The following is a 14,636-nucleotide window of genomic DNA, read 5'->3' on the forward strand; positions in this document are numbered from 1 at the left end:
AAGGGGTTTAAAGTGGCTAATGGTGCAGCTGTGGTCTGGCTTCTGGCTTGTGGTCATGCCTCATCATCGGTGTGGGTTTGGGTTTGCTTTTTGCGTGGATGTGTGGTGGTGACATCCTGTGTGGTTTTTGTGAGTGTGGGTCTGGTGTCATTCTTTGTGTTAGGGACTCGTTTGTCAATAAGGGCGGGTTTCCAAATGGCTGGTAGGCGGGAGGTATCATCTCATTTATTCATGCTGTGTGGGCGTTTTTCTATCTTGATGGCTACTCTGATTATTCTGTTATTAAAGTGTTCAGTTTTGGTTATAGTTCTGGTCTCCCCAAGATACACAAAGAAGGAACCCCACTTAGACCCATAGTCAGCTCCATAAGCTCACCTCTACAAAACCTAGCTAAATTTGTCGCCAAACAACTGCAGCCCTGTGCAGAATCCATCACCTCACGTGTAAAAAACCATTCCAGTTCATAGAGATCATAAAGAAACAAAACTTACAGTCCAGCGACCTACTTGTGAGCTTCGATGTCATATCCCTCTTCACCCAAGTGCCAATTAAAGAAGCCTTGACAGCTATCCAAAACAAATATAACCCCCCCAAACACATCCTAGATCTGACCAACCACTGCCTATCCAATACATACTTCATCTATAATGGACAAAAATACAAACAAATAGAAGGAGCACACATGGGATCACCCCTCTCACCTGTCATTGCAAACCTCTACATGGAACACTTTGAAACCCAAGCTCTAGAAAAATCTGATCACAAACCCAAACTCTGGCTCAGATACGTAGATGACACCTTCATAATCTGGCCACATGGGAAAGAAAAACTGGACAACTTCCTCACACACCTCAACAGCCTACACCCCAAAATACAGTTCACCATGGAAACAGAAGCTAATAACCAACTTCCCTTCCTGGATGTCTTAGTCTACAAGAAATCCAATGGCTCCCTAGGACCCACCATCTACCAGAAGAAAACACACACAAACCTCTATCTGCACACACTCTCACACCACCACCCAGCCAGATTAACTCCGTAGCCAAGACACTCATCTCCAGAACAAAATGCTTAGCTGATGAACAACACCTAAAAACTGAACTACACACTCTCGCTAATGTACTAACATCCAACGGATTCCAAAGAAATAAGATTACCAACCTAATCCAAAAAGAAACCCCCACTAAAATCCAAGACAAAGAAAATGGCAAAGCCCTCCTCCCATACATAAAAGGCACCACAGACAGAATTAGCAAGATCCTCCACAAACACAACATCAAGACAGCATTCTGCCCAAACAGAAAAATATCCACCATCCTAAGAAACCCCAAAGACAAAATTGAGTTAGAAAATCAAGGAGTATACAAAATCCCATGCACCGCTTGCCCCGCCACATACATCGGACAAACCAACAGAAGAATAAGTGCACGCATTGAAGAACACAAGAACTCAGTCAAAAAAGAGGGACCAACTTCTTCCCTGGTCCAACACCTTAAAGCCACAGGACATGAAATTGACTTTAAAAAGACCAGAACTATCGCCAAAACTGAACACTTTAATAACAGAATAATCAGAGAAGCCATTGAGATAGAAAAATGCCCACACAGCATGAATAAATGAGATGATACCTCCCACCTACCAGCCATTTGGAAACCCGCCTTTATTGACAAACGAGTCCCTAACACAAAGAATGACACCAGACCCACACTCACGAAAACCACACAGGATGTCACCACCACACATTCACGTAAAAAGCAAACCCAAACCCACACCAATTATGAGGCACGACCACAAACCAGAAGCCAGACCACAGCTGCATCATTAGCCACTTTAAATTCCTCCAATCCATACATGAAGCAAACTGACACCCACCATGAAGATGAGGCACGACCATGTATGCGAAGTCAAACAACAGCAATGCAGCTCTCCATCTCACATCCCCCTGCAACTCAGACTAATCCGAGCACAACAAAGCCCCCACCCAAACAGAACACTCCCCCATCCAATCAGAGCACAGCCAACCCCCCATCCAATCAGAGCACAGCCAAGCCCCTTACCAATCAGAACACACCTCCATCCAATCAGAACACAGCCAAGCTCCCATCAGTTCATACCCCCACTGGCAGTTAAAAGGAAGAAACAGCTATGATCACACATTGCTCCTAGAAGCACGAAGCCGAAAACACCAGCCTGAAGATGATGAATGGGACTTCGTCGAAATGTTGCCAAGACACTTCCAATTTTACGTGGGAGAAAACCCGAATAACCAAAGACCTACATACAAACACCCGCGAAAACCTCAGAAAACACACACACACACACACACACACACACACATATGTCTTTGGTTATTCGGGTTTTCTCCCGCGTCAAATTGGAAATGTCTTGGCGACGTTTCGACGAAGTCTCATTCGTCATCTTCAGGCTGGTGTTTTCGGCTTCGTGCTTCTAGGAGCAATGTGTGATCGTAGCTCCCATGACAAATGGGACTTCGTCGAAAGAATATTATATATAATATTCTTTTAGATTCCAGTGTGCTGTTATCTTTTCAGAGTGTTTGAATTCAATCAATAAGGCATTAAAATAGGGATTTTTATTCCTATCAGTTTGATCGCTGTGCTCTCTGACGCTAATATGTTTTTTTTAAAAAAACATGTTTGCTATTGCCACTCTACCTTTTTTATACTCATTTCCACCAGTACTTTAGAAGAGTCTCTATTTTATTCTGCTATATTTATTTATAAAATGTACTGACCCCCTAGCTTACCACAAGGTAACTCTTGTCATCTCTGCTTTACATTGGCTTGTACAGGGCTTGCCTGCTTATGATACTCCAGAAGTCTTTGGGCTGCATCCCAATGCTGATATTACTTACCAGAGCAAGCTGGCAAAAGACGTGCTAGACACCATCCTCAGCATTCAGCCCAAAGATAGCTCTAGTGGAAGTGGTGAAACCCGAGAAGCTGTGGTGGCCAGGCTAGCTGATGATATGCTGGAGAAATTACCTGCAGATTATGTGCCTTTTGAAGTAAGTTCATAAAATCTTGAGATAGGAAGCATCTGCTGCATTGGAATTGTTTTTCATTTTGTCTAACTGGAAAAAACCTTTTTATTAATCCACTTTAAAAAAATATTTTCAATATACTTGTAACCTAGGTATTAAGGAATGAACTGGTAAAACAAAATAACAAAGAGGCATATGGTGCTTTATGGCAAAGCAGCCCAGTTTCAAAATGGAGAGAAACACCCCATTATATTTCTTTGTTTTAATTGGCAGACATAAATGATAAAACACACTGATATCCAAATAATGAAATCAACCCAAAAAGGCCAACTGAAAGATATTTGCTTAAAGAAAGTAGGTATTGCTCAAAGATTAAACTGATCTTGTCTACATTTTTACACAGTGAATCAAACAAAATAAAATAAAACAAAAATTGTTTCAAATTAATAACAAAATGAGCACTTTGGTCAGCCTTTCTGATTAACATGATCTACTGCATATGCAGTATTTTTTTTTCCATTCAGTTGTGTTTAATTCTTGGAGACTGCCTGGACATGATCATTTCTTTGGATTGACTTGATAGTTATATTTATAATGAGATTTATGCAACCTTCACACTTCAAACCTTTCTATATTTTTTAGTTTTCCCATGAAGAATTATGGATACATTAACCCTCTAAATATACTGTAATACCATTTTTATACTTGCATTTATTTTCAAATACTTTTATCACCTATGAAATAAATGATTTAGAGAATTTTTTTTTGACAACCTTCTTGTACATGATCTTAGTGTTCAAAGATTTCATGCTCCATGCCTCTTTGAAAAATTCTTTCCTGCCATTTCATTTCCTCCGCAGAGAATTTTATAGAGGTCAGCAGCTAATGCCTAGTGGACATGGTGGTCAGCATGCTAACTGGCATTGTATTTAAATATTCTATATTTCATTATTTTTAAATGTTCCTATCTCAGGTAAAGGAAAGGCTTCAGCAAATGGGACCATTTCAGCCAATGAACATCTTTCTGCGGCAGGAAATTGACAGAATGCAAAGGATTATTGCTCTGGTGCGAAACACTTTGACAGATCTTAAACTCGCCATTGATGGAACCATAATCATGAATGAGAATCTCAGGGATGCTCTGGATTGTATGTATGATGCACGGATCCCAGAGCGCTGGAGAAAGGTTGGTATTGTTGTTTCATTAGAAGGAAAATGTTAGAGCATCATTCTTCTGAATTAACTGCCCTAATCCAATTATGTCATGTTCAAAGCACCTAAACACAACTACACAGTTACTGCTAATTAATCTACTCCTTGTAATTGAAGGCTTGCTCTCATACATTTACTTGAAAGTTCTGTTTGCATTACATGCCATTCCAGTGGTAGGTTTCTAGGCCATATAGAAATGATGTCTCATGTAGTAATTTCTCCATGCCATTTCTGTCTTAGCAATTTAGTCCTGCAGAGTATACTGGGACTTTTTTTTTTTTTTTAAAAAAAACATGCATTTACTTCATGAGCAGCATAATCATCTGCATCCAACAGTAATGTTTTATAGGAGTCACTTGTTCTATTTGCCGTGTGCTATTGCAGATTTGGGTGAGAAAGGACTAGAACAGGGGTCTTCAGACTTGGCCCTTTTATGACTTGTGGACTTCAATGCCCAGAATTCCTCAGCCAACGTGCTTGGCTGAGGAATTCTGGGAGTTGAAGTCCACAAGTCATAAAAGGGTCAAGTTTGAAGACCCCTGGACTAAAAGCTAACATGACTGAATGTTCCCTCATATAAGGAGGAGGATTTTGATTATTCTTTTCTCTGACATCTTCTCCTTAACATGGAGGAGTATTCTATCATATGAATCTTCTGAAAAATGCAGAACACAACTCAGATACTTTTACTTCTCCAACACCCAGGTGTCGAAGCATTGTACAGCCTAGTTTCTTATACCAAATTTATCTCTGTTTCTAGGCATCTTGGGCTTCCAGTACCCTTGGTTTTTGGTTTACTGAATTTCTTGAAAGAAACCGGCAATTTCATTCTTGGATTTTTGAGAAACGACCAAATTGCTTTTGGATGACAGGATTCTTCAATCCCCAGGGCTTCTTAACTGCAATGAGACAGGTTAAATATCTGATTGCTGTACAATTCGATCCACTTGTTTTGATTTTTATCTGAAATGAATACATGTGGAGATACCATCTGTTTTCAGGAAAGCGAATGGAGTTGTCTTTGCCTTCTTGAAGAAACTAGGGCTGGTATAATGAGACCTCACTTTCCTTTAACTATTTTTTTTTTCATTTTCATGATTGTAACATTGCATAGAGAGTTCCAGTCTTCTTCTTCTACCCTGCAATATTGTACTAGGCTTGAAAGAGCTTAAGTCAATAGTAAATTATGGCAGGAAAAGATAGTCTTCGGAGGTCCAAGAACAAAGATCTGTTGTCAGGCAAATATTCTAAGTCTTAAATTTCAAACTTTACTCTTACCCATGATTTCAACAAGTAGACCTTTTTAAAATGAAATATATAAAACTGCCTGTTGTACTTGAGCAACCTGCTGTCATGGCTGTCACCAGTTGTCTTTGTAGCTCACAATGGAACACAGCAACCAGCTGACTCCTGGCAGCTGCCAATGACTCCTATCATGCTAGGGAAGGAGAGCTTTCCTAATTTGGTATTCTGTGCTTCCCAGCAGCCAGTCAATTGTTCGGCACAACAATATTGTCCAAATTTTAAATCTTTTTTATGTCTCCTTTGCATGGTATCTTTGCTGCTTCTGTGATAGATTAAAATAATAACCAGAGAACCTGCTGCTTTTTGATTTCTAGAAAGGGAAAAGGGAATTTGCTGACAAAGAGGATATAGACATTAACTGGCTGACAGGTGGCCTCCTCATACAAGGAGAGTGGAAGTTAGAGGTATTACAAGGAAATGTTCTAGAAATCGAAACATTAAAACCTGTTCTAACTGGTAGTTTTTCAGAGAAAGTTGTGACTTCTGAGTTTGAATTAAATTAGCCCCACCTTTCTGATACTTTTGATGACTGGCATATATTGGCTTTCTGAACTAGGCTTTAATATACTTTACAGATGGTTTCCTGAGCAATAAAAGCTCTGATTAGATGGTTTGACAAAATGTAATGAGTGGAGTGAGGGTCTATATAGAAAAAGAAATAAGAAATATGAAAGAAGTACAAAATGTAATGAGTTGAGTGACAAAATGCGATGAGTTGAGTCAGGACCTATAAAAAAAGAGAAATAAGAAATATGACGTAAGTACTCACTTATATACCTACCTATGGAAGTTATGTTAGAGAGCCAGTTTAGTGTGGTGGTTAAGGGACTAGGCTAGAAACTGGGAGACTGTGAGTTCCAGTCCTGTTTTGGGCATGAAACCACCTAGCTGACTTCGGACCAGTCAATTGCTCTAAGAAGCGGAGCAAGAAAGACAAACGACTTCCAAAATCTTGCCAAGAAAACTGCAGGGTCTTGACCCGGCAGCTGCCAGGAGTCATCACTGACTTGAAAGGACCAAAACTAAAAAACAAAAACAAAAAACAAAACCCTGCTTAGTTCTCACTTGTATACATACTGTAGAAATTGGTATATAATTAGAAAATCTCAGGAGAAAAAAGAAAATATGTGACTCCATTGCATTTTCCAAGTTTTGGCTTATTTATTCTGAAACCACATTGGTTCTTTGATAATAGAAATTCTGGTCTCACTTCTAACTGTTCCATTGCTTTGAAACAGGAAATAACAAGAGCAAACAAGGGATGGGCACTTGACAGTGTAGTTCTGTGCAGTGAGGTCACAAAGTGGATGAACGATGACATATCAACTCCTCCTTCTGAAGGAGTCTATGTATATGGCCTCTACCTAGAAGGAGCTGGATGGGACAAAAGGAACATGAAACTCATTGAATCTAAACCTAAAGTGCTCTTTGAACCAATGCCTGTGATAAGAATATATGCAGAAAACAACAGTGAGTATTAAACAATGTGATTTTGATGATACAGTTGAAATTATTTCACAGTTTAAAATAGCCTATTTTGTGGCATGAAAAAAATGAAAATGTTTGATTTTAAATGAAAATATTTGCTCTTTTCAGTCCCTGAGGAACAATGCTGCCATTTTTTAAAATATAGGGTCCTGAAAAGCTTTATTTCTAGTTCTCTTTTGGGAGCAGAGATATTAAAATACTGCTTACTGAATATGTATTATTCAGTAGTATGCAAAGTGTATTCACGTTTGTATTCCTAGCAACAGCAATGCTAACCTACAGTATGTGCTTTATGGGCATTAAGAAAGTATAAAGTTGTGTTAGAAAATGGCAAATTGTGTAAGAGAGGGCGTGAGTTTGATTTGAAACAATTTCTACTAAGCCATGATCACCATTTGGAAGTAGAGGAAACAAGGATTATTGGCACATTTCTAGGATTCTGCAACTGATCCTAAGTTATTCTATGAAGAAAAGCATGTTAAAAAAACCTTCACAGGTCCAGCTTCAAAGTTAAGCTGGTTCTGCTACATCCATGTGTCCTTTTAGCCTTGAATTGTCATTGATTAGGTTTAGAATATACTTGTACAATAAAGAAAAAGAGAGAGAGAAAAAGAGGTGTACAGGGACCCAGAACTCAGTTTATTGAATCTCACATTCCACAAGTTTTTTTTAACTTCCTTTCTCAGTAGAAATTTTTTTTAATACCGATATAGAAAGTTTCTATAATACCTATGCAATGCCTATATTTAAACAGATCCATAGAACTACTTTATTATTTCCTTTTGCCAGCTTTAGGATTGACTTCGCAATGGATATACATTCTAGGTAGAATGAAAGAGCCAAATAATATGTAAAAATGAAGGATGCTGCTGTTTGCCTGTTATATGCTCAGATGTGGCTTAAAGTGTGTTAGCCAATAAAGAGGAGACTGTAATAAAATATACATTTCTACTTCAACTTATGCTAGATCAGACTTGCTGTGTAAAACCTAATGAAACCGATGGGTGGAGAGAATTAAAAAAAAAACATATTTGTTCATCTGGGAAAAATCAAAACAGTGGCAAGGGATTTCCTTCCACTTAAATTATTGATTTTTAAAATGTCAATCAGCTTAAAGCCAGCTTTTTACACTTGTGAGGATTTCTTAAAACAAGTCAACAAGTTGTTACTTGGTATGTAGGTGCTCTTGTTGACAGCCGAATGTATAGAATTTGGATTTGCTTGAGCAAACAAGTCAAAAGACTGAAAGTGCAACTCCAGAAGTGAAGGAAAGAAGCTCTGGGATCCATGAAGGGGGGAAACAGCTGTCAGAATCAACAGTGGGCTGGAGAGACAGATTGTCGCACTGCTTTCTGAAATTTGGTTCAGAATGTTGGCCTGAAAATAGACAGCTTTTTCTTTTAAGAAATAAAATACCATAAGAAATAAAATGCAACTACAATAAAACTCCAAGCTTTGTAGTCCTCTCTTCTTCTTTCGGTTATTTTTGACACAATCCGTTATTTGGTTAAATCTGTTTGTTTACCTTTGGTAAAAAGTAACTCTACACAGTGCCTATCAAGCTGATTTGCAGATATATGAAGGGATTTATAAATTGTATCCCTGTATAAATGCCTTCTCATTTGAGAATATTATGCATGGCACAAAATATGAAGTGCTCCCATTCTACTTGGATTTCTAAGAACAGCATTTTAAATTGCCATCCTATGGATGATTAATTCCAGGAAATAAATGAGATGAGTACAAGTGTTCCTTCTCACGAGACTTTTCATGTCAGAGACAGTTAGGAAAACCTGCAGTGGTCTTGTTCCTACTTAGACAATTATGAGAAATGCTTCTGGGGTAATACTGATGATCTCCATGGCATGAATGTACAGTCTCCTAATAGGGTCTGTTGTAAAATCTACATAAAACTGCAGGAATAGTTGTCCAAGAATATTGGTTGAAGTATCACTAATATCCAAATAAGGACCTCGTCTAGAAATGAGGTAATTGGACTGGCATTTGGAGAGTAAATGTTGAGAGTAAGAAAAATGACTATTATAAGATAGGCCAGATCTGTTACCAAAGTGATAAAGAGAAAAGTCCACAACAAACAGAAAGTATGCAGAAGTGGCCCAAACAAATGCCTCCCTAATTCATCTGGGTTTGGGGAGGGGGGGTACCGCACAATTAGACTTGTAAAATTCTGTTATCGCCACTCTTAATAAAAGTAATCTTAGCCTTTCTTTTTTGGGGGTATAGATTTTATTAGTTTTTATAGGGTTAGGAATAAGATGGGGTCGGGGTTGGGATTTGGGTTAGGGTTAGGATTAGGGTTGGGGTTTTTCCAAATAACATTCTCAATATTTAGCAAACAGCATAATGACTGGGTTCATTTGTTTAACAAACAATAATAGATAATAGTTAATTATCATAAACAATATGTTAATTGATCGCTCAATAGTCTTCTTCTTGCTAATATATATTCAAAGTTACATATCACATTCCTTTCTCTCTAACTCGTTTTTCTAGCCATTGGTAGAAATTATCCCATGTTCTAAAATACACTGAGTCTTCTTTCTCTTTTATCTTTAAAGTCAATCTATCCATTTCTGCACACTCTAAAATTTTCTTAATTAGTACTTCTTCGGCTGGTAAATTTTCATTTTTCGAATGTTGGGCAAATACAATTCTTGCTGCCGTTAGTACGTGTAGTATTAAATATATGCAGTCTTTCTCATAATTTGCTCCTATTATTCCTAACAAAAATAAGTCTGGTTTAAAGTCTATTTGGTTTTTAGTCATTTTCACCAATCATAAATCTTTTTGCTTTAGGGCATCCCCACCAGATATGATAATAAGTACCTGGTCTTTGTTTGCATTTCCAACAGTTGTTTGGAGTATTTTTAAACATTTTTGCTAATCTCACTGGTGTCATATGCCATCTGTAAAACATTTTATATAAGTTTTCGTTATATGCCACTGCTTTAGTTAATTTAACATTCCTTTCCCATAACTTTTGCCAGTCTTCTAATTCTATATTATATCCAAAGTTCTTTGCCCATGTTATCATTGTTTCTTTTACTTGTTCTTCCTCCATCTTTAAGTTTAACAGAAAGCTATAGAGTTTCTTAATCAACTTTTCATCTGTTTTTAATAGTATCTGATCAAATTCTGTCTGTTCTTTATAAAATCCCATTGTTTTAACCTCTTTTTCATATCTTGTTTGAATTTGCAGATATGGCCACCATGCTAGATCAATACCTTGTTCTTGTAAATCTTGTCTGTCTTTCAATTTTCCTTCATTGTCCAAAATATCTTTATAAGTTACAACTTTATCATAGGTAATTAAATTTGGATAAGCAAAAGCTTCCAGGTATCTTAATATAATTTTTTTCTTTTCTTTTTTCCTATTCTGAAATAAGTGCACTCCTTATAAAATGGTTTTGAAAGTATCTATGTATTTTATTCTTCCCATACCACAGAAAGGCATGCCAACCAATTTGTGGGTCATGCCCCTCTAGGTGCAATAGTCTTTTGTCTCTAAGCATTATCCATTCTTTAAGCCATGTTAAAATAGTTTTTTGGTAGTATAACATCCAGTCCCGCAGTTCAAATCCTCCACTTTCTTTCGCTTCTTGTAGCATTTTCAGTCTAATTCTAGCTTTTTTTCCTTGCCAGATAAATTTCAATATTGTTGTATTCAGTTCATAAAAAAAGACTTTTCCCACACTTACAGGAATCGTTTAAAATAAAAAGAGTATTTTTGGTAAGGTAGTCTGACTATGCTGATGAGACTTGATAATTGGCAACATTGATAGGGGAAGTGGGGGGTCCATTACTGTTTTAGGGAATCAGGTTTGTTCCAAATAATGTTGGATGGTTTGTATTCCATCATTGTCACTACAGGCCCAAGTGAGCTTTGTGATTCCATATCTTTTATCAACTTAGAGCTCATTCACACAGCTGAAGAGACACAGGATGTCAATTGTCCCAGAGGTGCTTTTCCAAAAGGCAGCTTCTGAACTGAAGATGTTTCTTGGATGAGAAATGAAATGTTTTCAAGGAAAATAACAAGAAAGTCCAGTTGCCTTTTGGAAAAGCAGCTTTGGGACAACCATGACCTGGATGATTGAGAATCTCCATAGACAACCATGACCTGGATGATTGAGAATCTCCATAGACATGTCAATTACTTAATGATGGACTAGGTGGCTTTTATCTCTTAGGTCAGTTCATTGAGTTCTGGCAGAAAGTAGTGTTTTCCCAGCTATTGTGACAGAAGACCACATGCCTTGACAATCCAGTGTGTCGAGGTGGAATCTCTGGAGTTATTTATCTGGGTTGGAAGAGTAAAACCAATTCCTGTCCTGAAAGTAACCCCTATTACTTTCTTTGAGGGCAGCAAAATTATTGGCCTCTCAGAGGTGTGATAAAAGATAGGTTGGAAAATGGCATTTTCTTTTTCTGTTGGAACCCTTTTCTCCCATCACTGGAAGGATATTACCACTGCAGTATGGATGGGTCCTTAGTCTGATACACTGATAATTAACCTTCCTGGACAAAGATACCTGGCAATAATTATCCACATTCTGGTACTCTCTCAATTGAATTACTGTATTGCTGTATAAATGTTTCTTTTTTTAAAATGGCCTAGAAATTCTAATTATCTTGAAAGGCTGACTAGAGTTGAGCTACTTGAAAAACATATTATGCCTGCGCGTTATATGCTGGACCCAATTCAACATGCTGCTTTTAATTTTTAAACTCCCATCTGCTTTGATGTATAATTTCCTGGAGGAGCATCTGCTTTTCTGTCTGTCTCCCCGGAGTGTTAAGGTTATTGTCTGATGCTTTCTTCCCTGTGAAGTGAAACTGTTGAAGTGGAGGAGGGAGCGATATGGAGGTTTAAACTCTTTTTAGTCACTCAAACCTTTCGATTAAAATATAGCTAGGCAATACTTTTAAAAACACTTTTATGCATATTTTATTGCTTATTCGCTAAGGAAATCAACACACAGGAAAGCATTTCTGCCATTGCTAAGCCCTTTCACTTGCGTGTAACAGGCAAAGATGCTGTATGGGATAATTTGGTGTTGTATATTAAGGCAGAGGTTTCCAACCTTGGCAACTTTAAGACTTGTGGACTTCAACTCCCAGAATTCCTCAGCCAGAAGCTGGCTGAGGAATTCTGGGAGTTGAAGTCTACAAGTCTTAAAGTTGCCAAGGTTGGAGACCTCTGTATTAAAGTTCCTAATATACAATGTTCTGTTTCAGGTGTTTCAGGAAGCTCTTTTTTTCTCTTATTCTGTGTGTCAGTTTATCAAAAACTTCCCTTAGTTCCTTTTATCTTCCTAAATGTCTTTTCATAAGTGGTTTTCATAATTTATCCTTGGCTAAGCTAAGATCTGATAATTTATATATTTAAACTCTTGTTTAACATTTTGATTTAAGCTATGTTAATTGAAATTTTATTTGAGTTTCTTTACAACCTTATAAAAATGAACTTTCCTTGTTTGTCTTTTCTTAGCCTCAAAAGATCCACGCCTATACTCATGTCCAATCTACAAAAAACCACTTCGGACAGATCTGAATTACATTACTGCAGTGGACCTACGGACCACCCAGCCACCTGAACATTGGATATTACGTGGCGTCGCCTTATTATGTGATGTCAAGTAATGCTTAGAGAATACCTGCATGCTGGTCTAATTTCCTACTAGTTTTTTTATTTTTAGAATAGCCCTTTTATTATATCCTTTACATGGGCATAAGAACCTAGCTGGGTCACAGGTTAGTCTGTTTTTAAGTATATATAGTAAAATATTCTTTTGCACTACCTTGACCTTCTTTCAAATGAGATGAAGAAGTTGAATGGTCAGTTACTAAAAAATACTAAGTACTGCATATTCTTGATCAATAGTTTTCTTTTTTTAAAAAAACACTGAATTGTGGTTTTTACGCAACTTTAATATGATTTTAACAATCATATAATTGAATTATAATTGGTAGCTTATCTATATGACTTCCAAGTATACCAATTATTTAATGATTTCTAAAGGTTTCCCTTCCCTCCAAATAATTGAGTGGCACTTTCCACAAAATGTGTATTCTTACATATAGAAATTTAAAGGATTGCCAGGGCTGCTTGGAATATTCCATGAATGAACACAGGGTTTGCTTGCCTCCCTGGAACATTTTCAATTCACAGGATGCAAACCAGGGCTTACTATAATTTGATAAACAAAGTATTTGTAGGATGCATTAAAAATACATTCTTGCAAACTTCTTTGCTTAAAAATAAAGCACATTTAAAATTTTAAAAATAGATGGAATAATGGTTCCAATAATTTGTAATGCTGCAGATTGTATTGGCAAATCTGATTTTGCGGATGAAAAACATGAAAGAATTCTTGTTTTATAGTCACTGTATCATGTTAGTGCAGGCAAAAATATATTGATCAGTATAAGGCTTGAAGAGATGGTGATCTATTAAGCTAAATTTCCAGTTAGCCATGCATGCTAGAGTATTTGGTTTTTGATAAAAGTTCTTGTGTAAGAGACAAGAACAGTTATCTGGCAATCAGCAAGACAAACTAGATATTCTGTATTAGGTCTAATGTTGTGCATGAATTGAGGCCTTTGTTGGCCTCAATTTTTTCAATACTCTGAGTATCAATTGTAACCTTATTAAAATCATCCAGCTTTAAATATAAAGATCAGAATACAAAAATGAAAACAGAACTGTACAGATTGAATTCATAATTTCTATATTTTTACTTTGCTTCCTTTATAGTTTTGAACCATCAAGAGGAAAATAGTCTTTTAAAGCTATTTATATAAACTATTTTTTTTCTTATGCATTATGTAAGTACAAATCTTGCATTCAAACAGGAAGATAATCTGCAAAATGCATTTTTGACTGGAGAGTAACTTGTGTTTTATGAATGCAGTGAGCTATTATAATTGTGAAAATGAATCTACTTTTCCTTTATTTGCTTTATTGGTGTCTTTCTTTTCTTTCTGTATCTTTTCCTCCTTAGTTTTATCACCCTGACTCTTCATTTGTGTAAAATAAACCATATTTTTGTTTAATTTAGTTTTCCATGTTTTCCATGATTGGTGGTTAGTTTTATTCCGTGGAAATCCCTCCCTCCAAAGAAATTTCAAGAATTTAAGAATGACCCGATAATATCAACAGTAATTTAATTCCATAGGGGGTAAAATGGAACATGTATTTAATTTGAGCCTGGAACAAAGAGTCCTCCTTCAAGTATTCTAGCAAAATATTTTATGTTGCCTGAGATCTCATGAGAGAAAATTCAAAATGGCTTAAGTGTTCCATGTCCTGTTGGAACAAACTTAGAATATTGGAATTTCAAATTGCAAGAAAGGCAATCCTTGCTGACCAACCATCTGTATTAAGAAAGAAACCAGTTAGCCAATAGTTGAGAACAGAGGTCCCCAACCTTTTGGGCACCAGGGACTGATGCTGTGGAGAAAGGATTTTCTGTGGATCAGAGGGTGCACAGTTTTACATATTGCCCGCATCCCACAGATGGGGCTTCGCTTGTTTGTGCGGCCCAGTTGCTGGCATGCCACAGACTGGTGCCGGTCCACGGACCGGAGATTAGGGACCCCTGGT

At 37.1% G+C, this 14,636-nt stretch overlaps 1 protein-coding gene across 4 annotated transcripts in view; it reads left to right on the plus strand.

Annotated features, from left to right (window-relative positions):
• Positions 1-14,086, plus strand: part of DNAH5 (dynein axonemal heavy chain 5) — a 162,309-nt gene extending 148,223 nt beyond the window's left edge. For 2 of the 4 annotated variants that reach the window (XM_039343852.1, XM_039343856.1), the window contains 5 exons: positions 2,813-3,028; positions 3,978-4,190; positions 4,977-5,129; positions 6,760-6,991; positions 12,522-14,086. In XM_039343852.1, coding sequence (XP_039199786.1) covers positions 2,813-3,028; positions 3,978-4,190; positions 4,977-5,129; positions 6,760-6,991; positions 12,522-12,673 — 966 coding nt within the window. In that variant the 3' untranslated portion in view covers positions 12,674-14,086. The remainder of the gene's footprint in view (positions 1-2,812; positions 3,029-3,977; positions 4,191-4,976; positions 5,130-6,759; positions 6,992-12,521) is intronic. The other 2 variants (XM_039343853.1, XM_039343854.1) reach the window with 1 other exon arrangement.
• The last annotated feature ends 550 nt before the right edge of the window (positions 14,087-14,636 follow it).

This window comes from Crotalus tigris, unplaced genomic scaffold (genome assembly GCF_016545835.1).
Source record: "Crotalus tigris isolate CLP2741 ecotype Arizona unplaced genomic scaffold, ASM1654583v1 scf7180000017878.447376, whole genome shotgun sequence".
In the NCBI taxonomy this organism is placed as follows: domain Eukaryota; kingdom Metazoa; phylum Chordata; class Lepidosauria; order Squamata; family Viperidae; genus Crotalus; species Crotalus tigris.